Genomic DNA, 25,077 nt, shown 5'->3' with positions numbered 1-25,077 from the left:
ATTTCTGTTTCCCTCAAGCGTATGTAGGGTGTTTTGCTGACTACACTGACCGTGTGTTGGGCTTGTACAAGATTTCCCTCTCCAACATGACAATAGAGACATGCAGGCGACACTGTGCACAGAAAGGACAGGACTTTTTTGGTCTAGAGGCAAGTAGAGTATTATATCTGTACCCTCAACCCCATCCAAGTGCCAGCCGGTCGGTGAGGCAGCGTTTAGACCATGCAGAGACTTTTTATCACAGACATGAAATGTGCAGGCGGCAATATTGAAAAGACGCCGACAGTCTTTAAACTTTATGTTGTTGATTTAAACAATGCCACTATGTTTTTGTGTATACGACTATGTATAGTAATATGACCTAAATTAAATTCTCAATGATAAAGAATGGGTGCAGTGAGCCTAGCAAACGAGCCCTTTCTTAATCATTAAGATATTAATTAAGGTCATCTTAAGGCCATTGTTTAACACTTTTATAATAAGGCCACATGTGAGGATGTGTCTAATTGACTCATAAAAACAATTTAATTGGTTAGCAGTTAATATGGATAAATGTATGGCAATCAATAAACACTTTGGCTAACTTTAACCAAACCAAAGAAATGATTAGATTTATAAATGCCTGCTTGAGGACATCCAACCACAAACTGTCTAAGAGGAGGCCGCCAGTCCTATTCCACTCGCATCCTTACTATTTTCATTTTTATACGGCGCACTTCGGTTCCATAACTTGATTCATTTCAAAACTGTTTTTTTTATTAATTGCGTACAATTTAGTATTGATCTCATGTTTACGACTACGTTTGTTAAAAAATATGCCTTTTAAATCACCTGTTGCATTCGGTATATCTAATATAATCGTTCTTATCCAGCTAAGAATAAACTTTAGGCCATTAATGTTTGATGCCCTATATTACAGTACTACTCGGAGTGTTTCTGTGGTAGTGACCGCAAGCGGCTGTTTAGCATGGGGAGGGTAAACAAAAGGAACTGCAACTACTCATGCTCCGGAAACAGCACCCAGATTTGCGGGGGTAACTGGTACATCAGCGTCTATAAAACAGGTAAGGAATATACATGTGCTTCATCGGGTATTCAATATATTGGAATAGTTACGCAGCATAGAGCTCCTCGCCCAGAGAGAACACCGAATTCCTTATAGGAAGGTTCATTCAATGAAACTGATAAAATGCTAGGAGGCCATGCAGGTAGATTAAATCTTATAAATGGAAGATATTAAACTACTATTATTATTTTTGGTTAAAACTTTGTATGTGATGAGGTAAAAAATACATTAAATACACGTATAATATATCAAAAATTCACTTGATGCAAATCCTTACAAAATAAATTGGACTTCGAAAGTGCAAGTAATACTTTCCCAGTTAGGTTCTACGAAGTTTGGTTAAATCGCGGAGTAGGGAAAACTAAATTATTTTTACTGCTAGTTGAACAAAAACTTCGAGACAATTTTGTCCAAAATCTAAATGCAACTATACATGAATCATCTAGGTCAAGGTTTTACAGAACTATTTTCAGTTTGAAGTTGAGCGAGTACCTCAACCTAATAAACATACCAAAATACAAAAAAGCTCCATCTATATTACGCTTGTCGTCACACAGGTTAGCTCCTGAAACCGGAGGTGGCATAGACCCGAAACTTTACCATATCACAAACGCAAATGTATGAAATGCGGGGTATTGGAAGATGAATTTCAATTTGTTTGAGAATGCGATAGTTATAAAAATAGCTGGAAAAATATATAAACAACTACTTTTGGCGTACTCCAAGATTCTTCAAATTTATGCTATTGAAAAATAGTGAAAGTTTATTAAAAATTAAAAATTCTTGCCACAATTACTTTCATGGCCTTTGAAATAAGACGCCACTTAGTTTATGACTGACGTGCTTCAACATATATGTTTGGAATCAAATACATTTTGGCTCTCTCGTATGGCATGAAATTCTTCCTTCAAGTAGGTCTCATATTGCTATTTGAAGATATTATGTTAACTTACTATGACAGATGGCATCTTGCTATACCAGTATATTATTATTCTTTGTTGTTAATTTCGCTATGCTATGGGTCTTGTCAGATATGTTTGCATAATAAAATCTTCTTTAAAAACTCGTATAAAGTCGTAACGGTTTGACAGGGGTCTGACCACTACGTTCGACTGATACAAAACCGTCTCTTGTACAATGTACAATGTACATGTTTCATGTTGAAATATGATATTATTAATATATGATTATTAATATATAAACCGCCATTTCACCAGTGGTCCAGCAAGTGACGGGGCGGTGTGGTGGCTACCCGGGTCGGTGTTACCCCACGACGGCGGCAGGACAGAGGACCGGCAACCTTGTTCTTGACATCATGGACGGTCAACATGTCTGCATAACAAAGTATGTAGCCACCCTTATAGTTGTAGAGCAATCATTTAAAAAGCAATACATATACATAACACGTTAGTTTTGTAAGAAAAACACCCAATGTATTTGTATAGCTTTGATGTCGTCGGCATCGAATACGAAAACTAATGTTACATTTCAAATATGAATACCCGTCTAAGATATTAAAAGGATGCTTATGGCGCACAATTCCATGATATCAAGCTTGTATGAAGCAAGGCCCATCACTCTAGCAGCTACGCCACTTGGTTGACGAGGAAAGTGGACGAGCGTTCACATCGACATCTCTAGTTGTAGTTTCAGATATTGTCTTAGATTACACCAAATCCATGACAGTTTTGATCAACGACACTTACATACCATTCTCGTGTTGGAGATGAGTTGACGCCATCATGAAACAACACGCCATGCTCTTGATGCGTTATGTGGTGCCAAAACAGCTTCTCATATAAAACAAGCTCTTCTTTTCGTTCCGCAGCAATCCGTGTTTGCACGAGGGGCGGTGCCTGGCGCTGTCAGCGTTCAACTTCCGGTGTTTATGTTACCCTGGTTACACGGGGGACATATGTGAGATCGTTAACGGTAGGCCGTGAAGCTAGTTTTTCTTTCTTCCTTTAACATTGTGGTGTTAACTGGAGGATTATTTGGATGTACACATAGTGTCGGGTTGGGACAGTAAGTTTATTCAAAACCAAGCATAGAAGTAAATACTTAGTATATAGTTAACAGATGACTAGGGGTATTTGTTATCAATATGCGTTACCAATGACTAGTTTGAAATCATTTGGCATCAATGTATCCCGTGACTACAGAGACGGTGATCGAGGACGGACAGCGGTGTCCGGCGGGCTACCATGCTGAGACGTGCACTTGCTTCGAAGCCTCGTGCAACGGTGCCAGGTTTGACGGCGACATGTGCGTCTCCTCTACAGGAAAGGTTAGTTCGATCAGTTTATTGTACGTTTGACTACAGGTCTAATCATTTCCGTAGACGAAATGACTAAATTGTTTCTTTTTATAAAATATGTTTGGAACATGAATTGTACTTTGTATTTTTGTTACATTGCTAATTAATTACACTGGCTATTTTATAGTCCTCAAATATACAGTTATGAACTGCAATTTGAGAAATGTCTATGCATACCTGTTTAAACTTTTAAAGAAAATATGAATTCTATAAATTTGAATATTGTTGCATTAATTAATTTGAGGCACAAGTCACGTGTCGCCCCGGCGACCCCGCCCACATGGTGTTCTATAACAAGGAGGGGTCGGGCTGGGTCGAGTGCCCTAAAGGATCGGAGATTGTCGGCTGTACATACTGGGCAAGGTAAATCGCGGGTGTTAACTGATTTGGGCAAGAAACGTTACTTAATTCAACGGATAGACAACATTTATCAATAAATATATTAGACTATGGGCTTTGCGCTGTAGTTTTTTTGTGCTGAGGTAGTTTGAAGTGTAAACATACAAAGTAGAATAAAAAATGTAAATGTATCCACAATGCTCGTCTTCTAAGTCGATGTTTGCATGTTATATTCTTTCACGACATCGCAGGGCCATGACAATGAACGGATATACGTGCTACAATTCGTGTGTCAGTACGACAGCAAGGATATGTCATGTTACTGTATAGAGACTTATGCTACTGAATACAATTCTTTGTTAATATTTTAGCTATCCTGTGACGAACTACCAGGGCCAGGGTGTAGTCGACGCCAATACAGGACAATGTACAGTTGTAAATGCAACAGTTAATGTACAGGCAAGATGTAAAGGTAAGAGTTCCTCTTCTTTTCTTTGCCTAACATTCTACATTTAAGTCGTCTCTTAAGTAAAATCGCCTAAATACTGATCAATGGCAGGTAAGGTCACTAAAATATTTGCGTTAAATATAACTAGTGTGTAACTGTTATAATTTAACTATTCATGTGTTTAGTACGCGATTGCCTGCATATCGTTCTAGAATACTTTTGCGGGTGTGAGAATGGTGCGCACTGTAACCAGATCACGGGCAAGTGTGAGTGTGATCAGGGCTACTATGGAGATAAGTGTGAAACGTTCGACTACTGCTCATACTACGAGGAACAAAACAACCAGACGGCTTGCAGCTCAACAGGTTAAGTGATATATTGGTATAAACTTGTATGATGTTGTGTGCCAGTACTTAAAATTCGTCTAAAGTATTAATTTTATTAAGTTTAAACGTTTTACGAAGCCCGAGTGCTTCACAAGCCAAGCCAAGGTGTTGATGTAACGCCATGGCCTCTCACCAATGTCATATATTTATTCTTTGAAATAAGAAAAGCTTTTGATTCGTCCCTCTCAAATTAAGGCCAATTGGGAAGTATAATATGTAATAACTGACCAAACCACGCCATTGATTATACCGGAAGAGTGCCTCTTTTATTAATCTCCACATAGAGAGTATCGTAATACAAGTTTAACATCAGGGACCGTTTACCGGAATATACGGGATACATTACATCCTCTTTCTTTTGATTTTTTTTAAAAATTAGTTAAACAATTTTTATATAAAATATGGTACAAATGGCTTAAAAAATAAACTCTCAGACCATACATTTCCATATTTGCTATATAAACACTAAAAACTACCGTATCTTCCTGTATCAGATAAGTAAAATTATGACTAGAACATCAGGTAGTAATAAACATAAACAAATGCTATTGGCGATCTTAAACACGCATTTTCCGACGTGTGGCAGTCTCTGAACACATATTTTGACGTCTGGCAGTTCTTATATGTAAACAAATTTGAACGTCTGGCAGTCTATGAGTACACGTATATTCTTGATTGACGTCTGGCAGTTCATGTATTGTACACTTTGACGTATTGTACACTATGACTCATATATGGATATATATACTACTTCTGTTAGGATTAGTAACTTTTGGTAATTTGTCAAAGAAAATAAATTTACATGAAATTTAAGATAACCAACTTTGCAGATACCAACAATCTTATGATACTATGAAAAATTACCACTCTCTAACATTCATAGTGACACTTGATACTTATAATAGGAATATGCACTTAGGGGATATTATGCCCTTTAAACACTTGTGCATATAAAACTGAATTAAACACTCGCGATGCTGACTGACTAGGTATGAATAACTGATATTAGCACTCGCGAATTACACAAAATCGCGTAAATATCTCGGCTTTCGGATTTCCCGGCCAGAGCTTGTTCTCTCGCACTGTTCTTTCTTTTTAGCTGTAAACATCTCTGGTGTTTTTACGTTCATTCGCGTTTGCACACTGCTTTCTGGGATACGCAATTCTGAGTCGACCGTTATTTCGCGACTTTCACACGCGTTAGGTGGTTTAGGCGTTGGTCTTGGCACTTCAGGATACGTACTTGGTGGTACCAAATACTGTGGCTGATCGCGTTCCTCTACGATATGCGGTTTTTCCTGCGTTTTCATGAGCATGTCTGTATTTCTTCGATACTCACGACCACTTTGTCCTGCTTTTACGATGTGTGGTCGTGGAGAGTTGGCCTTCCGCATATACTCTGCTAGCTTCCATCCTGATGGTGTATGGATTCTTACTGCATCACCAGGCTGGATATCATCTTTAACTTTTGCACCTTTATCATAATAAAACTTCTGCTTTTCTCTGTATTCAACTAGTTTAGACTTCACTTTGTCTGTTGCAACAGATTCAGGCATTCTCAGGCTTTGTTTTATTGGAATAAGTGTCTTTGCTCTTCTACCCATGAGCCTCTGCATGGGCGACCCGATTTCACTGTCTCTTGGAGTGTTTCTTAGTTCCAATAAGCTAAGGTAAAAGTCCTCACCTGTTTCTGAACACTTTTTTATCATGTTTTTCACTGTTTGAACGGCTTTCTCTGCTAAACCATTCGCTTGCTGATGTAGTGGCGACGATGTAATATGATTGATACCATAGCTTGCTGTGAACTGCTTGAACTCTTTGCTGGTGTACTGCGGTCCATTATCGCTCATAAGTGTGTCCATGACTCCATACCGAGCTATGGTTTGTTTCATGTGCCTAATCACGGTCTCGGATCTTGTGTCACGCTGTAGTGGAAACACTTCAATGAAATTTGAGTAATAGTCTACCATAATCAAGTAATGATTACCATTTAGCTCAAACAAATCTGCCCCTACTTTACTCCATGGAAGTGATGGTACTGGCTGAATTATCATAGGTTCTTTAGGTGCTTTATTTCTGTTCATCAAGCATGCACTACACTTGCTCACCATATCTTCTATCTGAGAATTGATACTTGGCCAGTATACCAATTCTCTGGCCCTTTTCTTGCAGTTAACAGCTCCCAAATGCGACTGATGGATAATCTTCAGTGTCTCTGCACGCATTTCTTCTGGAATGCATATTCTTTCACCACGATATACGATGCCATTATACATTGAAAGTTCGTCTCGAAAGTCCCAAAATGGTATAGCTTCTAATGGTAGGTCACTTTTTGTATTTGGCCAGCCGCGACTGATTACCTGTTTCACAATTTGCAGCTGCTCATCTTTCTTCGTGGCTTCAACAATTTTGTCATGATTGCTGCAAGACAGAGTGTCAGTGGTCAGGACCATTAGTTCATCATCAATAGATTTGTCACATGGCTCATTTATCGGCAGTCTACTAAGGCAATCGGCTAATCCAATTTTCTTACCACTACAATGAACGAGTCTGAATTCATATGGCTATATCTTTAGCATCATTCGCTGAATTCTCATAGGTGCAACATGTATTGGCTTTTTCATGATACTTTCTAATGGCTTGTGATCAGATTCGATTGTTACGTCATGCTTGCCATATATCAGCTTATGAAAATGTTCACACATAAACACTACCGCAAGCATTTCTTTCTCGATCTGCGCGTATCTCTGCTCAGTTGGTGTTAATGCACGCGACGCGTAAGCTACGACTCCATTTTCTTGTAAAATTGCTGCTCCGAGCCCTCTCATGGACGCATCTACGGTGAGAGTTACCGGCTTGTTCAAGTCAAAGCATCTAAGCACCTTTGTAGACACCAAAGTTGCCTTGATTTTCTCAAAAGCCTGTTTGGCGGAGTCATTCCAAATCCATGTTTCTTCTTTTCTAAGATCGCGAAGCGGAGCATTTATTTCACTGAGACAGGGTATGAATTTTGATTCGTATGCCAACATGCCAAGCACAGTTTCCAATTCGTTAAAATCTTCGGGTTCTCTCATCTCAACAATTGCCTGGATCCTTCGATCTTCGTCTTAATGCCCTCACTTGTTAATTTATGTCCGACATAGTCTACTTCTGGTTTTGCGAAAACACATTTTGCCTTGTTTAGTTTCAGATTTATCGAAATGGCTTTCTCTAAGACTTGTTTGAGACGAGCGTTGTGCTCTTCCAAAGTTTTCCCGTGCACAAGAATGTCGTCACCTATGACTTTTCAAGGTGATCGAGATCTCTTTTCAACTGATCCCGGATTGCGACTGGTACAGGACGTGGTGAGTGAACAACCGGAGGCACAGCCTCGTCTATTTTAATTTCGTATTCCCCTGGTAAACAGCCAATTTCTTCACCAAGCACATAACTGTATTCTTCTACGAGCGCTTCTGTTTCCATTTCCACCGTTCCACCGAGTTCATGCGCATTATCAGACCAAAATTCACAGAGTCTTCCCTGCCAAGTAAATTCACATTGCTCGGAGTGTCTATGACTTGAAAAATTAGAGTTTTCTTCATTCCTTTATATTCACACGGGAGTAGCACTTTCCCATGTGCTCTCACTGGTCTGCCACTAACTCCATTTATAATAACATCACTATGTTCAGCCGCTGCTATCGACTTAAATTTCTGTGCGGAATCTTTACTAAGAAAAATGCACATGGCACCACTGTCGATTTCTAGTTTCAACTCCAAGTCCCCTATTTTAAAATTGACCTTCCAATCATTTTTGTCATTACTTGGACTGTTTTTCATTGTTGTTGTGAAAACATCATGTATAGTGCATTGTTCAAACATTTCATCCATCTCTCTGTCATTATTAGCACCATCTGCCATGTAGTGCACTCTGGCATTGTTCCACCGTCCCCTATGTCTACGGCCTCTGTGTGCACTTCCTCTATTTGATCTTCCTCTGTACCCACCACGTTGTTACATGTTGCCATTTGATCTGCACAGACTTGACGCTTTAAAGTGTCCTCTTTGACCACACTTGTCGCACTGCTTGTTATATGCAGGGCAGTTTCTAAATGCATGCCGTCTGCAACATTTTTTGCACAATTGGAAATACATGTAATTCCCTTCGTAATTGGTTCTCATGGGTTGAGTTTTGGCCCTATGTGCCAAGTTCACCGTTGCACTTTCTGCACCCAGGGATACCACGTGGGTGGAGGTCAATTATATCTGTCTACAAATCTGGACCACTCTTTCCAAAGTCAGTTCCCCTGTTTGAATTCCCATTAGTTTCTCAGATATCTTCTTATCATTTATTCCATTTATGATCATGTCGCATATGAACCCTTCTCTTTTTTCTCCATATTGGCAGTGTTCAGCTTTCCGTTTCAAGTCCGAAATATAATCCATTATTGAGGATGTCCCTCTCTTTGTATTTAGGAACTCCTGTCGTTTAATATTTCGATAATTATGTACACCGAAATGACGATCAAATTTTGCGAATACTGTCTCAAGATCGTACTTATCTTCAGCTGGTCGACCGACAATTCCGTGGTCTGTTTCCTCGACGATTTCGGGAGCCCATTCGAACGAATCGTATTTCATCACACATTCACGGCCCATATTGGCGAGCAATACGCCATTTTCCTCCTCCCTGGCTTGTCATCAAGACCGAGCGCGTCGAGATGAGTCGTAAAGTCACGTTTATATAGCTCCCATTCAGGTGCACTTGAGCTCGTCGGATTAAACTCCGCCAATGGCCTTATTCCTTTCGATGCTATCACAACTATTATAGTACTTTCGTAGATAAATGCTTTATCTTTCAATTCACACAGTTTTCTTCAAATGTCATTAAACTTCTACGTCGATGTAGGCTGGATTCTGACACCATGTAATAACTGACCAAACCACGCCATTGATTATACCGGAAGAGTGCCTCTTTTATTAATCTCCACATAGAGAGTATCGTAATACAAGTTTAACATGAGGGACCGTATACCGGAATATACGGGATACATTACATAATAAACTGATCTGGAGCTAAATCATCGGCCTCCGAGGGCAGAGTTCGAGGCAGTCCGCTTCTCGTTCTTGTTTTATCGAACGTGGTTGTTTTTTGACTTTATGAAACACTGTTGTAAGGCTAAATGTGCTACTTTAACCCCATTCACATAATGACTGTTCTCCCCTCATTGTGTCCGCAGTAATTTTGATGTTTAATTGCCACACATGTGTGTGTTATAGTGCGGCAGATATACGCGTACTTTATGTTATACTGCCATAAATTGTAGGCGTGTGCACTCCTGTCTATAAATACACTGTGACGGCCAGCGGCGGGGACCGGGCAGCCGACAGATGCGTGTTCCCTTTCGACTGGGGAGACCTCACCTACAACACATGCGTACAGGATAACGCTGTAAGTTACGAATATTCAACATTGTATTATGTTTGTTTAAAATGTGAATTCTGATACTTACATTATTTCGCATCAGAAGGTACCGACATAGCGAATATCCGTAAACCCATTATCTCACACAGATGCGAATTTCAATGTGCATGTTTGTCAAAATCGTGGAATGATGTGCTCCGATACCAAGCTATTAAACCACAAATATACAAAACTACATCAATTCACACTTTGGCAGGTTGGTCCACCATTTGCATGTGCGGGCGAGTTTTCTCTGTCTGGCAGCATGAAGAACAGACGGACTTACATCGACCTGGGGAAGTGGAGCCCTGGGCCCCGCTACACCGTGGCCGCATGGGTGAGCCCATGGAAGATCGATACCATGAGACAGGTTGGCATTTAAAAATATGTTTTATAATAAAGATGTATTGCGGCTTATTATATGCCAACACGCCCAAATGAGATGGCAGAGCTCAGCCACAATCAAGATGACAAATAAAGAAGCTATCTATGTAGTATTATAACCAAATGAATTAATAAACAAGACTCCAACACGTGAGAGAAAGGAACAAACATCTTAGTTACGTCATGTTGTAGATTACGGCTTTGTTAGACATTGTCTATTCAGTCGAAAGAAGAGTAATGTTTAATTCGGAGTATTTATAAACTTTGTAGACAATAGTCGGTGGGGCCTCAGAATGTAACGACTTCGGGATCAACTTCAATTCCGGAACGTTCCGGGGATATCTAAAGCTTTCCAAGGAGTGCCCACGTGACTTGGATACCGGGCCCGCATTGGCTAAGCCGGGCACGTGGTACATGGTCGCCATAACCAGCAACGCTTCCCACGCGTCAATATATTTGAACGGGGAACTTAAAGAAACAAATACGGTAAACTGTTTTGAAACAAATGTACGAATTCCATGGAGTAATGATAGTCATCTTTGAACGAAAATATTCCTATCTCAATTACTTGATCGTTATTGTACATTCCTTTATTATAGAACAGGACTTTTTTAAAAAAAAAATAGACTATTTTCTTTATGTTTCACTTGGAAATGGTTGCATTATCATTTTGAGTGTAAGGTTTGATTATTATACATTTTTTTTCTATATTTTTTGGAAAGGTTTTACTCAACCACATACCCACGACGTCGGGGTTTTGGATCGGTTCAGCCGTGTGTTGTACCCAGGACTACTTCAGGGGACAGATTAAGGTGCTCACCTCTGTCGTATTTATAATATCGTTTGTGCTCTTATGCAAGTAATAAGTAGGGCTTTGTATGAAGATGCTGCCATACATGGGTGGAAGCTTAACACGTGTTCATTCTCGCGTTGAGTTATCTTATTTCCACATAACAAGTAACAACAAACTCAATCTTAAAATTGCAATTGATAGTGTTTGAAATACCATGAAAAGGGTATTCAACAGATTAAGCTGAAAGTAATTGTTTTTGAAATACCATGAAATGGACATTGGAATAGTTTAAGAACATCAATTAATACACAATATGTGTGTGTTTTTTGCAGACTGTGAAAGCATGGAACAGAGCGCTAACTGTAGAAGAAATCAACAGGTCCATGTACAATGGAGGAGTGGAAAACTCAACGGTAAGCCGAGAGCTTGTTCGGGCCCCGTCGATCATTAGTAGCTATAGCCTACATAGATAAAATAATAATATGATAAACAATAATAAAAGACGTCCAAAATGCACCATATCTGACTACAAGGTGTTAACAAAATGACGGAGTAACCCCCAGACCCCCATGCACACAGTTTATACATATACTATCGGTTCTGAGGGAGAGGCGCATTTCAAAAGTTTCGCCTCTAAGTAACGCCCCCTCTAACATCTAATCCTGTTTTTGCCCCTGATGTTAATTTCTACCCTCATTATATACAAAATGTCTTTAGGATTATCTAAGTAATACGCTGAAAAAAAAACGTTTCCAAGATAATAATAAAAAAAAAATTGTATGAACAGGCGTAAGAAGTTTATTTCAATTAGCCAAAATACAAACTTAAAATTGATTTTGATAAATTAAAAATGGCTTATTGTGAATATCTTGCAGAAAACGCATTATTAAAGTTTAAAAACTCATATTTACACCTCAACTTCCATTTCTTAAATGCCTTTCGGCAACTGCATTTATCAATCGATGAACGCAACATTTTAGGATATGTTCGGACCGCAATTCATCGCATAACAATATACATGAGAACTATCGATCTTGTTATTGTTTGTATTGTGTCAGAATATATATATATATATATATATACAACATTTTAGAAAGTGTTGATTTATTATATTTTGAATGTATTGTTGGCATAAGTGTTTAAATTTTTCATTTAAAAGTGATTTCAAGTGGTTGATCTTTTCCCGCGTCATTGTGACGTCATTTAAAAAAATGTTCCCGGTTTCAGTCGGGTCGTTCTATTGACAGAATGGGTAGGAAAGGATTACTGAAAGGTTTTCTTAAATGAAATGAAACATTTTTAACAATCTTGAATGAAATTATGAACTATTGGTGTAAATATATGGAATGAATTGCGGGATTGGTATGAACGCAATTCGGCTGGTCAAAGTTCGCGTGGAGTCCACACACTTAGACCAGTCAAATTGCGTTCATACCCCGATAATGACATCAACCCCGCAATTCATTCCTTAATTAGGAGTTAATATTTAACAGGTTATACCAAAACAAAACATGAGCTTAGCTTGATCCTGTTTTAAGGGACTTAAGAGGTTTTGAGAAATTGGGGCCGACGGTTGTTTAAACAGCGTCAACGACGTCACATATTTCATCGATGCTACATTCATTTAATCACAAAAAGGTCATTTCATAACCAACAAACGCATTTTTATATAATGTTGCGTTTATCGGAATATTTATGCAATTGAAAGACTATGTTTAACTATGGAAGCACAACAGGAGAATAAATGCTTTGATATAAACACAAATTCACATAGTAAATATATGCAATGCGATGCCATCAGTATGTACCATGCAATGTGAAAAGTAAATCTTCAGTAAACCATTGCCATTCCAGTATGAAGCACTGTACGACGGTCTTGTTGGCCACTGGGAGCTCGGGGATACGCATGGCCCCACGTGTACTGGAAGTGACGTCATCGATCACGGAGGAGCAGACTGGAATCTCAAGGACGGAGAGTTCATTATGGGTGTTTTATTCAGCATTTCAAACCCTTTTCTGAAGTTTGCACACTTTTTTGTTTTGCTTTCGAGTTGATGATTTCATTATGAAACATTATAAACATTTGATGGCGAGTGAATAAAATCTGCTTCACGCTAGTTATATATTGGATCCAAGAAAGAATCATTAAATGTAATCGTTTAAGTCAATATCTTATGTCGAATTCTCCGGATCAGGTATCCACTGCAACATCAGCCGGTTCGTGGTGCCGGCGGGAGCCACTGTCCTCGTGAAGCGGTATGACGGTACTTCCGGGGGATTCGTCGACATCACAGCTCTTGTAAGTGGGCGGGGCTACGGCCACTTGTCGGTACACACATCGTTGTGTTGCAACCCATTATTTAACGCATTAGATAAATAACATCAGGTTTTGTGAAAGAGATAGTATTGGTTGCGTCAATATAATCGTCTATTCTCTGTTGCACAAATGAATAAACAATATAACATCCTATTTTATTTTCTGAGAAAAAAACGACCGTTCTTACATCTAATATATGCGTAGCTTTGTTTTCTTTAGGATGCTCAGGTCGACGGTTATATAGACGCGGTGGGGCGGGTTATCGCGGCGGTGTGACGTCAAAGATTGCGGGTGACGCCGGCGTGGAGGGAGAGTCATACACCGGTACATACACCATGCTGCAGGTTATCTGCAACATTGCAACCATGGCATGGTGTTAATTAAGTAAAGGAGATATTCTTGCATAATATAGCTGCTTTGTTAGTGCATTTTAGGCCGACAAAGTTTAAAATAATCCTGTACAATTTTGTGTATTTATTCAAACCGAACGAACACAAACGTCGACCTTTCTAGCTTTACACTTTTTATTTTATACAGGTGCTGGATCCAAAGGTCTGCAGGAAAATCGCGGTGGAGGAGGCGGTGGTATTGGCGGAAGCAGTATGGCGGACGGCACCGGACGGTCGGGTGGCGGTGGAGGCTATGGAGAACCTGGGTATGGTATTTGAAGATGCATACACTTGTTATGCCTTTCGCTCGATAATATGTTATTAAACGACCTCGATTCTGTTTTTTCGATGGGAAGTGAGCTGGTGTACCATGTGCACTATGGAGGTTGAGGGTGAGAGGGGATGTGTGTCATATATTTACACCTCAACTTCCATTCCTTAAATGAACTGCCTTTCGGCAATTGCGTTCATCAATCGATGAACGCAACATCTTCGGATATGTTCGTATCGTAATTCATTGCATAACAATATACATGAAAGCTATTGATCTTGTTATTGGTTGTATTGTGTCTGCAGGTCCCGTAAAATATAGATAAACATTTTTAAAAGTGTTAATTTATTATATTTTAAATATATTGGTACCAGAAGTGTTTCAATTTTACGTTTTAAAGTGATTTCAAGTGGTTGATCTTTTCCCGCGTTATTGTGACGTCATTTGAAAAAATGTTTCCGGTTATAGTCGGGTCGTTTTATTTACAGAATGGTTAAGAACGGATTATTGAAAGTTTAAAAACTCATATTTACACCTCAACTTCCATTTCTTAAATGCCTTTCGGCAATTGCATTTATCAATCGATGAACGCAACATCTTAGGATATGTTCGGACCGCAATTCATCGCATAACAATATACATGAGAACTATCGATCTTGTTATTGTTTGTATTGTGTCAGAATATATATATATATATATATATATATATATATATATATATATATATATATATATATATATATATATACAACATTTTAGAAAATGTTGATTTATTATATTTTAAATGTATTGTTGGCATAAGTGTTTAAATTTTTCATTTAAAAGTGATTTCAAGTGGTTGATCTTTTCCCGCGTTATTGTGACGTCATTTAAAAAAATTTCCCGGTTTCAGTCGGGTCGTTCTATTGACAGAATGGGTAGAAAAGGATTACTGAAAGGTTTTCTTAAATGAAATGAATAACTTTTTTAACAATTCTTGAATGAAATAATGAACTTTTGGTGTAAATCGGACTCCACACACATTGACCAACCCAATTGCGTTCATACCCCGATAATGACATCAACCCCGCAATTCATTCCTTAATTAATTACACCTTTTATTTAATGAATGACAATCAACACTCGCCCATGCGTAAATAGGGCAGGCGGTGTGAAGACAGTTGGAGACCGGACGGGGTTGGGCGCGGGCGGCCGGATGTACGGGGACCCAGAACTCAACCACTTGTACATGGGCTCAGGAGGCGGAAGCGGCGGCAACGCCAATGATCTCACCACCAATCCCAACGGTAAGTAATTACGTTTTAATGCTAGCTAGATATCCACGGATTTAATATGTTGCATTTATACGAGCCAAGCGAATTATTTAAAAATAAATTTATATAAATATATGTTTGATTGGTTGATTTATTGGTAAATTATCTTATTTGTTAGAGGATCAAAAGAATGCTTGCCCAGCCGAACGAACACAAGCGGCCTTATCAATTGAATACACTCCGAGCTGTACAATTACTAATTATACGGTAGAAACATGTTGTTTGCATGATTGATTGATTGATTGATTGATTGATTGATTGATTGATTGATTGATTGATTAATTGATTGATTGATCAAACGATTGATTGAAAAATTGATTGATTTAATGAATGTTTGATTGATTGATCGAATTATTAGTTGTTTAATTGATTGATTGATTGATTGATTGATTGATTGATTACGAAGGTGGGCGAGGCGGTAATGGAGGGGGTGTAGTGCGGATATACGGAGAGCGGTCCATTACTGTGACAGGGGTAGTGTCGGTGGCAGGGGAAGCAGGGCAGGGCGACGTGTCGCAAGGGACGGGGTAAGCTGGATATCATTGAAACATTTTTGAATGGAACCTAGTATTACATGTAAACATTTGTTTCCAATGTATTTATTGATAGACAGCTATGTATAAGCAATCCTAGAAAATGACACTACATTCTTTTTTGCTATTTTCATAACAAAACAAGATTTTCTCATTAATAGATATTTAAATAGAATAGAAACACGATATCATTCCATCACTACTAGTTGTATGGGCTGTCCGGACGCATGTGACCAGCGCAGCCCTGTAAATTGCCTTGGAAACAGCACGACTTCCTGTTGGGACATGTCCGGCCCTGGAGGAGGCGGAAGTGGAGGCACTATCTTTCTTTCAGCCAAACTTGTCAATGTAGGTATGTGTACACGATTATTAATGAGTTGGGTTATTGTTTCAACACTATTATGTCCTATCTACGTTTCTGTTTAAATGTCGGTCACCACTCCTTTTTGAATATCGTTACACGGTCAGAATCTTAATTTTTAACCATTTGAATAAATAGATTGAATACATGTTTTTAAAAAGAAGGCCTTCTCTACTATAAAGTGCTGAACGTATGTCATTAAACTAATCCAACGCCCATGTGACCAGGATGCTTGTGTTGCTAGGTTATCAGAAACTGTGGGCAATGGGAGGCGAGGGTGGCGCAGGGGGTAGCCATTGCTGCGGAGGAGCCGGGGGTACGGGCCGCATTCGGATCGACTCGGTCATTATGAAGGGGACGGTGAACGATCAACATGGTATACTGAAAGCCATCACAAGACAGGAGCAGTATATGGTGGGTTACAGTTATGGTTGCTTGTTTTTCATTGCTGCAGTAGTTTTCTTTCGTTGTATTTCCGTTAAGAAATTTCGCCTACGGACGTATTAGCTAGGGACAATCAGAGGCACACGTGGTCGTTGACAATTACCACAGAACTATCTGGTGGTCCACATATTTGAATCACTTTATCTCTTGAACATTTGCCAGGAATCATAAACACATATTTGGAAAAGTGCTTAAGACCCTAAATGTATTATTGGCTAATTGCAATAAGTAAAATATCAAGCCAAAAGTTACTAGTAGTTGTCAATTATTTGATGCCTTAGTTGACTCAGTACTAGGTCATGAGTCTGAGGTTTGGGGATTCGGAAAATCAAAAGTAATCGAGCGCATTCAATAAAAAGTTTGTAAAAGAATCTTGCATGTACGCATCAATACTTCCAATTGTGCTATATACGGGATCTAGGCCGTTATCCCCTGATTGCATTACGATATATTAGAATTTTAAAGTATTGGTTCAAAGTTATTGAAACAGATAATGTTATGATCAAGGTAATATATTTCTGTTTAAGACTGTCAATGGTTAACATAACATAATTGGGTTACTGATATTAAAGATATTCTAAGCAACATGGCTTTGCATATGTGTTCGATAATCCACAGATAATGTTAATACACTTGTCAGTCTATTCAGAGAAACATTAATTGATAAATTTAAGCAAACATGGGGGTAATGACAAAGCTAGAAGTAGTGTTCAAAACCTGTATAATAATATTAAAAGAACATTAGGCTTTGAACAATACTTGAACATTTTACCGCATGACTTACGATTTTATATTACTAGATTAAGAATGTCTGCTCATTCATTAAGAAGCCATACCGGTAGATATGCAAATAACAACATTCCTAGAAATGAACGATATTGTACTTTTTGTATTTCAAACGATCTAAAAGATGAGTTTCATTTCATATTACTAGTATTTCCTTGTTATAATGACATCAGCAGGAAATACATTAAAAAATATATTGATGTCAGCCCGTACGGAATTGACACGTTATTCAACTATAAGTTCCGGGCTGAGATATTTTCCAGGCGTAGTTTGTATAATATAATGTTTAGTGGTAGAGGCGAAATATGTAAATGAGGTGGGACGGAATTCAAATTCCGGGCGGAATTTCAGGTTACGAAACGGATTTTCAGATTTGGTTTGATTTTTTGTTACGGGCGGAATTTCAGATTACGGGCGGAACTTCAGAATGAGACGGAATTTCGGTTTTGGGCGGAATTTTAGATTACGTGCGGAATTTCAGATTCAGACGGAATTTCAGTTACTGGCAGAATTTTAGTTTACGGGTGGATATTCATACATATTTTACACGGAGTTTAATTAATTTTATGTGCGCAATAATTTACATGCGAAAAACAATGTAAATAACCATACTTAAGCTTACTCAATTTATTCTGCATTTCAAATATAAATACGCAGAATAATAACAGTTAAATTATCATATTGGGTATAAAATACAATTCAAGTCACTAGTACACTTCACAGTAGAATGAGTACTTCCTTATTGTTCAGTCATCTAGTATTTGTCAACTGTTATCGCGCATACGTGTTCCTCTTGTGGTGGCCAGATTTAAAGCTTCTTCAGGGAACCTCATGGCAGAATTTTCTGTCATATCACATACTCTGAAAATAAGACATTATATTTATTTTATTAAACCGAAAGTATAAGCTTCCTTATCATAAGAGAACCGAATGTTGTTTTTTTTCTCAAAACAACAACAACACACTTATAAAAGTGATATAAGACGAGTTTTTTGCCCCCTTTCGGATAGCATTGGTACATGTTTCGTTCTATAAACCTCACTGTGAGGTAATAGCCTCGCCTGTAAATAAGTTGAAACTTGGGAAAGTTTTCTTATACTGTATCATGTAAATAAAGTTTTAATGATTTCCTTCTATTGAAATTGTTTATTTCAGGTTTATTTGATAGTATTGTATAATTTATAACTGCTCTCATTCATACCCTTATTTTATCATGAATCACATCTTTATAAAATATATATGGTACATGTACATTAATTAATTAAGCACTTTAGAGGTTTACTCGAGAAAGCCATTACCTTTGCTGTGAAATTTGTTGATGGAGATGCAGTCGAATTCTGCGTGTGAAAGTGGCTGCTGAAATATCAAGAAGAACACATGTATAATGCGTTTATTGTTGTTTAATAAATTTATTAATTTAAAGATTGTTTTTAAAATCAAGACTAAAACCGTTATTCCAGCATAATGCAGAACTTAATTAGCATTTTGTTGTTTAATCAAACATATTAAAATGAATATTTGTGAACTCGGTAGATTCCGGCAAGCTTCATTTTGATAACACCGACAGCAATTGTCATTACCCGGAAACTTTCGCGGAAAGCCAAGGGTTAATGCTGATATCTTTTTTTTCGTTGCACATATAAACTTTTGTGAAGCTTAATGATTGCGAGAATGCTTTTCGGGTGAAAATTATGTAACAAGGCAAATATAAGGTAATATGGTTGTAATACACATAGTATTGATACCCAACCAAATATTTTGTAAAGCATAATCTAAGCATTCTTAATCGCATCGAACTTACACGATGTAAATCAAACAAAATAGTTGTAAAAGTGAGAACAGACAATCAAAATTTCAAAACCAGTACTGGTAAAACGAGAAATAGAAAAGTTACCCCCATCTTTCACCCCCACGTACACCTTTGAATTGTTGCATTTGATTATCCGCCAGTCTCACACAGCATATGCATTTTATTTCGCGATTCCAAATTTGTAAGACACCTCAAGTCCGCGTTATTCTTATCAATCACGGCTTATGTTCCATCTGTTGGTCAATACACACAACCATACGTTTTAACTATAACGTTTCTCACGCAAGTTCAGATGTTTTCTTGGTAAAGTCTAGTTATCAATTATTCGAAAGCGCGGTACATGTATGTTTATCAGTAATGGTTTCAGTGTGGGCATCTTGTGAAACACATGACCGGTTAGGTTTAAGGTTAAGGTTCTCAAAGGGAAATCCGACCAGATTTGTGCAAGATAAGGCGAGTATTTATAAACAGCTGGATCTTGTACCCCATTGATAGCCCATGAGGCTTATCGGTGAGTCAAATATTGAAGCACAGTATTGTACATGATGACCTAGAATCGAGTGGAAGTCAATTATTTATTATAGACTGGGCTAAGTTTAGTTTTAATTGCCATTAGTGGTTGATGTTATAATGTCCCAAATAGTGACATAAGTAACATTTTAAGTGGACTTTAAAGTTCATAAAAGCTGAGTGTAAATTTATATCACGGGATCATGTTTTTTTCCTTTATGTGTTTGACACCCTTTGTAGTTTTATTTTTATTTTTGTTGCATATTTTATATTACATGGAGTATGCGGTGTTCCGATGAAAGCATGGAAGATGTTTAGCTTTTAACTCGCTATGTGAAATCTAAACAAAAACAATTCAATAATTTTCATGACGTTCGAATTATTTTGGATTTTTGCTGAAAATATTAGGCAAAAGTTCAAAATTACGCTCCACTAAAATGTTTAAGTAGGATATCCCGTCCCAAAGGTTTCGTAAAAAACAACAAAGTACGAAATTCCGTGTCACACAAATGTTAAAGTATATAAATACGCCCGTAATTTGTTTACGCCTGGAACTTCCAATATTTTTACGCCTATAATCCACTAGAAACTTGTTGTGATATCGGTCGGAATAATGATTCGTCCATACTCCAGGCGAAATTCACCGATTCCGTGCCAATTCCGCCTCAATTCCGCCCGGAATCCGCCCCTTTATTTCGTACGGGCGACCAAGCATGTACAAGTTTATAGAATTGCTAGGTCAGACAACAAAAATACTGTATTTAAATTATCCAAATGAGTAAAAGAAGCTCTTATACTCTATGACTATGTACCTTGTTGGTATACGTCGAATAAAATTATGTTCTGTTCTGTTCTGTTCTTAATATCGGGCAAGTCGCATTGGCATAGCGCTTCCATTCAGTTCACATTTTCAATCTCTTTATACTCGCTTTTCGGCATATCTAAGACTATAAAAGCATGACATGAAGTGATGTTCATACCCAGACCGGTTACAGTGCGTACTTAATTATACAGGATCACAGTCAGTACGGGCAGAAACAAATCAACTACAAAACAACGATCTACGGTAACGAGGTTTACCGGGGATGCTTCCGGGATGACGTAAACAACCGGACGTTGGCGGTCGCAATAACGGATACAGTCGTCATCAGGGCGAAACAGACACCGGACTACTGTAAACAGCTCTGCAGGTACGTGTTAATAATGGGGATTTTGACAAACAGATCTATATTTCCATGTATTTACCTTTTAGGGTATTTTATCTACACCTTTTTATTTCTGACTTCTGTAACGATATTTCTTTAGAATTGTAATTTGATAACCTTATTAATTAAAAGTTATCTTCAACGATTGATATGAATATCCGGAGCATAACTTATCAATGAATGATAAAGATCGTTTTCTTTCAAAGTGATTCAATTCAACTAGCAATTTTGACTGTAAAATGCCTATTTAAGGAAACAAATATAACGTGTATGTTTTCAGAAAGCGAAATTTCATGTACTCGGGGACGGAGGGCGGGAGTCTGTGTTTCTGTGACAACCATCTCGATATGAGTCGCAAGGTCGCAGACAGGTCAGTATTCGTTTGTTACGAACAGTTTTACCCCGTTTTTTTTCGAATAAATGTTGTATATAAACTGCAAAACTATAAAGTACAAATATATTTTACAACCAAATATGCTTACAGTGATTGCAATACAACATGTTCTGGAAATCCTCTGTGGAATTGTGGCGGAACACGACGCATCCAAGTATTCGGACCGCCTCCATCCGCACCCGCCGTCGGCCATGGCATCCTGCCAAGCTGCAGACCCTGGTGCGTCACCGCTGACGCCACAACCAATGACGTGAGTACGGATTGAAGGTGGTTGTTTTCTACTCATATTTTACCCTTTCACACAATGCAGTGACCAGTGTCGACCATGGTATCATTATCGAAGGCGATCATTATGCGTCATCAACGACGCCACTAAAAACGGCGCAAGTATATATGTATTGTAAGAGGTTATTTTTACCTCATTCCTCTGTCCGACTCATCATTCTTCGGTATTCAACATCGGATATGGCGTCATTGCCGTCTGAAAACATTGATGCGTCAAATCTGCCGCCAACGTCAGCATCGATGTAGGCGGTAAAGTAGTTATTTGCATATTTGTTTCATATCTCTTACCTAGCCTGCTGTCTGCCAACTTGATTTCCAGACTTGCACACCCTTGGGGGTGGGATCACTCGACACGTCGACCCCGCCACGTGAATGAGGAACTGAACGTTAATCGTAAAAGAACATGGTATACATCCGTCTGAATATTTTTACAACCTTAACCCCTGTCCTCTGTCTTTCAGCCCAAGTGGGGCATGTGTGAGTTAGGCGGTCACGAAGCGGCGGGGATCTCTAGCTGGGACATGCAGTGTCAATGCCCACCCGGCCGCATCGGCACTGGATGTGACCAGGTAACTTGCATTTTCTTCTGTTAAAAGTGAGTTTATACTTAAACTAAATCCCTGAATGACTGCTCCGGGTAGTCCACCATTACTGTCTTTGCCAGCAGTCAATACTTATTAAGTAACACTGTAGACAGGTTGATTAAGGTACCCGATACGTTCAAATGTTGACTATATTTTTGAAAAACTTCATCCGATTATGCGTACGTCTACGTCACACATATTTGTGTATGCTCAAACAGAGCGGGTTTCTTTTATCAAATTGAACAATGGAAATAGCGGTAATAAATCACAAAGAATACATTCACGTGAATGTCAATGAGTCAATACGTTCAAACGGCGATTCGCAACCAAATTTGAAGTGAACGTAACTCCAAGTTATACGTGATGTATGGATACAACCTCTTTAGTCATGCATATTGTGTAGAAGGACGCCTCATAGGGGCAGTTTCAGGAAAGGATTTTAGTCACTTCAATCATCTTAAATCTGTATAAACATCACAACTGGAAATACATAGATTTTGTTTAATTTTCCCAACTTAATTTTCAATGTTGGCCAAAGTTCAGTTTACACAGATATGTATAAAAATAACAAACATTTGGCACTAAGACACGTAAGATTCACGACGTAAATCGACTTAGACCTGTATTGTAACGCCCCTCCGGCTCTTCGCCTGTCAACACATTACCTCTGATCAGATGACTAGTGATCACACATACATAAAAGAGTACAAATTTTAAGTTCATGATGTCTTGTTCTTCACGTCATCCCGAAAAATAATTTGGTGACTGTTCTTGTGACTGTTCTTGTGACTTGTGTGTCAGACCGATAGTTTTATGTGGTCAGCATATAGGAGTTCCATTATTTTCACCTTTTAAGCCGTAAGCTTGGTTAAGCAGTGTTTCCAAGGCAATATTTCAATATATTCCTTGTCCCTTTCCTTTTCAGATATGTCCATCATGGACGTACGGTGATGGCTGCAGACGGAACTGCACGTGTAACGTGAACAACACGGCGGTGTGCGAGTCCAGTGCGGGAACATGCCAGTGCAAGCCCGGGTTCATAGGCGCCACGTGTGAGGAAACATGTCCACCGAGTTACTTCGGGCAGGGCTGCAAATGTAAGATATGCCCTACCAGTAGACTATTTGTTACAACGACATAAGCTCATAATCGTCCGAAATGTTTAAAAAAGAAGAAAACAAACAAAGATTGTATTACAACGAATATCATTTAAGAAATTATTTTGTTTAATTTTGATATGTATTTGTATATATTTTCAGCAATGTGTAGCTGTTCACCTCGTTCAGACTGTGATCCGGCGACTGGTACATGTTGGTGAGTACCCATCTGCACTCAATAGATTCTAATATGTCATTGACATAAAGTAAGAACAAGGGGGGGTCTATCTAAAAAGATACACTCTCCCAAATAAGACTTACAACAATTAATACAATTGTTTTAATATACAAAAAAGGATGAATAAATGTCGAGAACAATTGTTCTTAATGAAGGCCTTCGAGTTTAATTTGAAAGAAATATGGAGAAAGCACGGTATTTCTACCTTATAAAACGATAGTTGATCACAGTAAATCCTTTAGCACTCACCAATCATTTAACTTTTTTGCGTTTTCAGCTATTTAATACACGTCGGTTACAATCTTGTTATTAGTAAATAATATTTTCTATAAATGCAAAATTTAGTAAGTAGTTAGAGGTTTATCATTCAAAATGTATGTTCGTTGTACATGTGTATGTATTGATTTTGAATAAGAGTGTCACCCTAAGACTTTGCTTCAACCAAGAATCTGCCAGAGAAAGTCATACATGAAATCCCGGATATAGCTTTATGTACAAATATTGACTTTAATAATTTTGGAAATATATTCTCCAGTTCTTGCTAGAGTAGACATAGTATGTTTCGTACAAGAAATGAATGATCTATTGTGTCAAATGCTCTCAGCAGTTCCATAATAACCGTACTGCAGTACAATTTAGTTCTAGGTGTGTGCGTTGAAATTAGGCAACTATGGCAGCATCTAAATAAACAGTTATAATACTAGGTAATTAAGTATTATAATTATTTTTATAGTTTTCGCACAAGTTGTCATTTAATACTGTTTTCCAACATTTAAGATACAGCACAGGTTTTAAACCTAGGACTAGTTCGGCGCGTAGAAATGCGCACACCTTGAAGCAAAAAAAGGCATGGAATACCCATGTTAGTTGATGTGCAAACGGCTGGAATAGCACAATCTCCGTGTACCCATGTTCGGCTTGGTGCTAGCTGTACACACCACTGTGCCCATTGTATTCGTGGTACCCATCCCACTGCGCCCCTTGTAATTGTGGAACCCATCCCACTGTGCCCCTTGTAATCGTGAAACCCACACCACTGGGCCCCTTGTTATCGTGAAATCCACACAACTGTGCCCCTTGTAATTGTGGAACCAACACCACGGTGTCTCTTGTAGTCCTGGAACCCACATTGTGCCCCTTGTAATCGTGGACCCACACCATTGTGCCCCTTGTAACCATGGAACTTACGTCACTGTACCCCTTGTTATCTTATAACGCACATCAATGTGTCCCTTGTAATCGTGGAACCCACACCATTGTACGTCTTGTAAACATGGAACCCATTAGCCTATATATTTATGACATTTTAGGTGCACGCCAGGCTGGTACGGTACAACCTGCAACTATCCGTGTCCCGAGGGTCGG

At 38.5% G+C, this 25,077-nt stretch overlaps 1 protein-coding gene across 1 annotated transcript in view; it reads left to right on the top strand.

Annotated features, from left to right (window-relative positions):
• Window positions 1-25,077, top strand: part of LOC128233896 (uncharacterized) — a 50,382-nt gene that overhangs the window by 13,795 nt on the left and 11,510 nt on the right. The window contains 29 exon segments of the mRNA XM_052947766.1: window positions 19-149; window positions 920-1,064; window positions 2,284-2,410; window positions 2,895-2,998; window positions 3,229-3,353; window positions 3,628-3,746; window positions 4,094-4,194; window positions 4,383-4,535; window positions 9,862-9,986; window positions 10,216-10,368; window positions 10,653-10,868; window positions 11,105-11,194; window positions 11,508-11,588; window positions 13,030-13,162; window positions 13,371-13,474; window positions 13,712-13,739; window positions 13,742-13,816; window positions 14,030-14,147; window positions 15,293-15,438; window positions 15,872-15,992; window positions 16,205-16,350; window positions 16,604-16,773; window positions 20,924-21,099; window positions 21,395-21,484; window positions 21,599-21,758; window positions 22,255-22,362; window positions 23,303-23,474; window positions 23,637-23,691; window positions 25,023-25,077. The exon segment at window positions 25,023-25,077 is cut by the window's right edge and continues 97 nt beyond it. Of these exon segments, the coding sequence (XP_052803726.1) occupies window positions 19-149; window positions 920-1,064; window positions 2,284-2,410; window positions 2,895-2,998; window positions 3,229-3,353; window positions 3,628-3,746; window positions 4,094-4,194; window positions 4,383-4,535; window positions 9,862-9,986; window positions 10,216-10,368; window positions 10,653-10,868; window positions 11,105-11,194; window positions 11,508-11,588; window positions 13,030-13,162; window positions 13,371-13,474; window positions 13,712-13,739; window positions 13,742-13,816; window positions 14,030-14,147; window positions 15,293-15,438; window positions 15,872-15,992; window positions 16,205-16,350; window positions 16,604-16,773; window positions 20,924-21,099; window positions 21,395-21,484; window positions 21,599-21,758; window positions 22,255-22,362; window positions 23,303-23,474; window positions 23,637-23,691; window positions 25,023-25,077 (3,527 nt within the window).

This window comes from Mya arenaria, chromosome 5 (assembly GCF_026914265.1).
Source record: "Mya arenaria isolate MELC-2E11 chromosome 5, ASM2691426v1".
In the NCBI taxonomy this organism is placed as follows: Eukaryota; Metazoa; Mollusca; class Bivalvia; order Myida; family Myidae; genus Mya; species Mya arenaria.
This window is presented reverse-complemented; position numbering and strand designations above follow the sequence as displayed.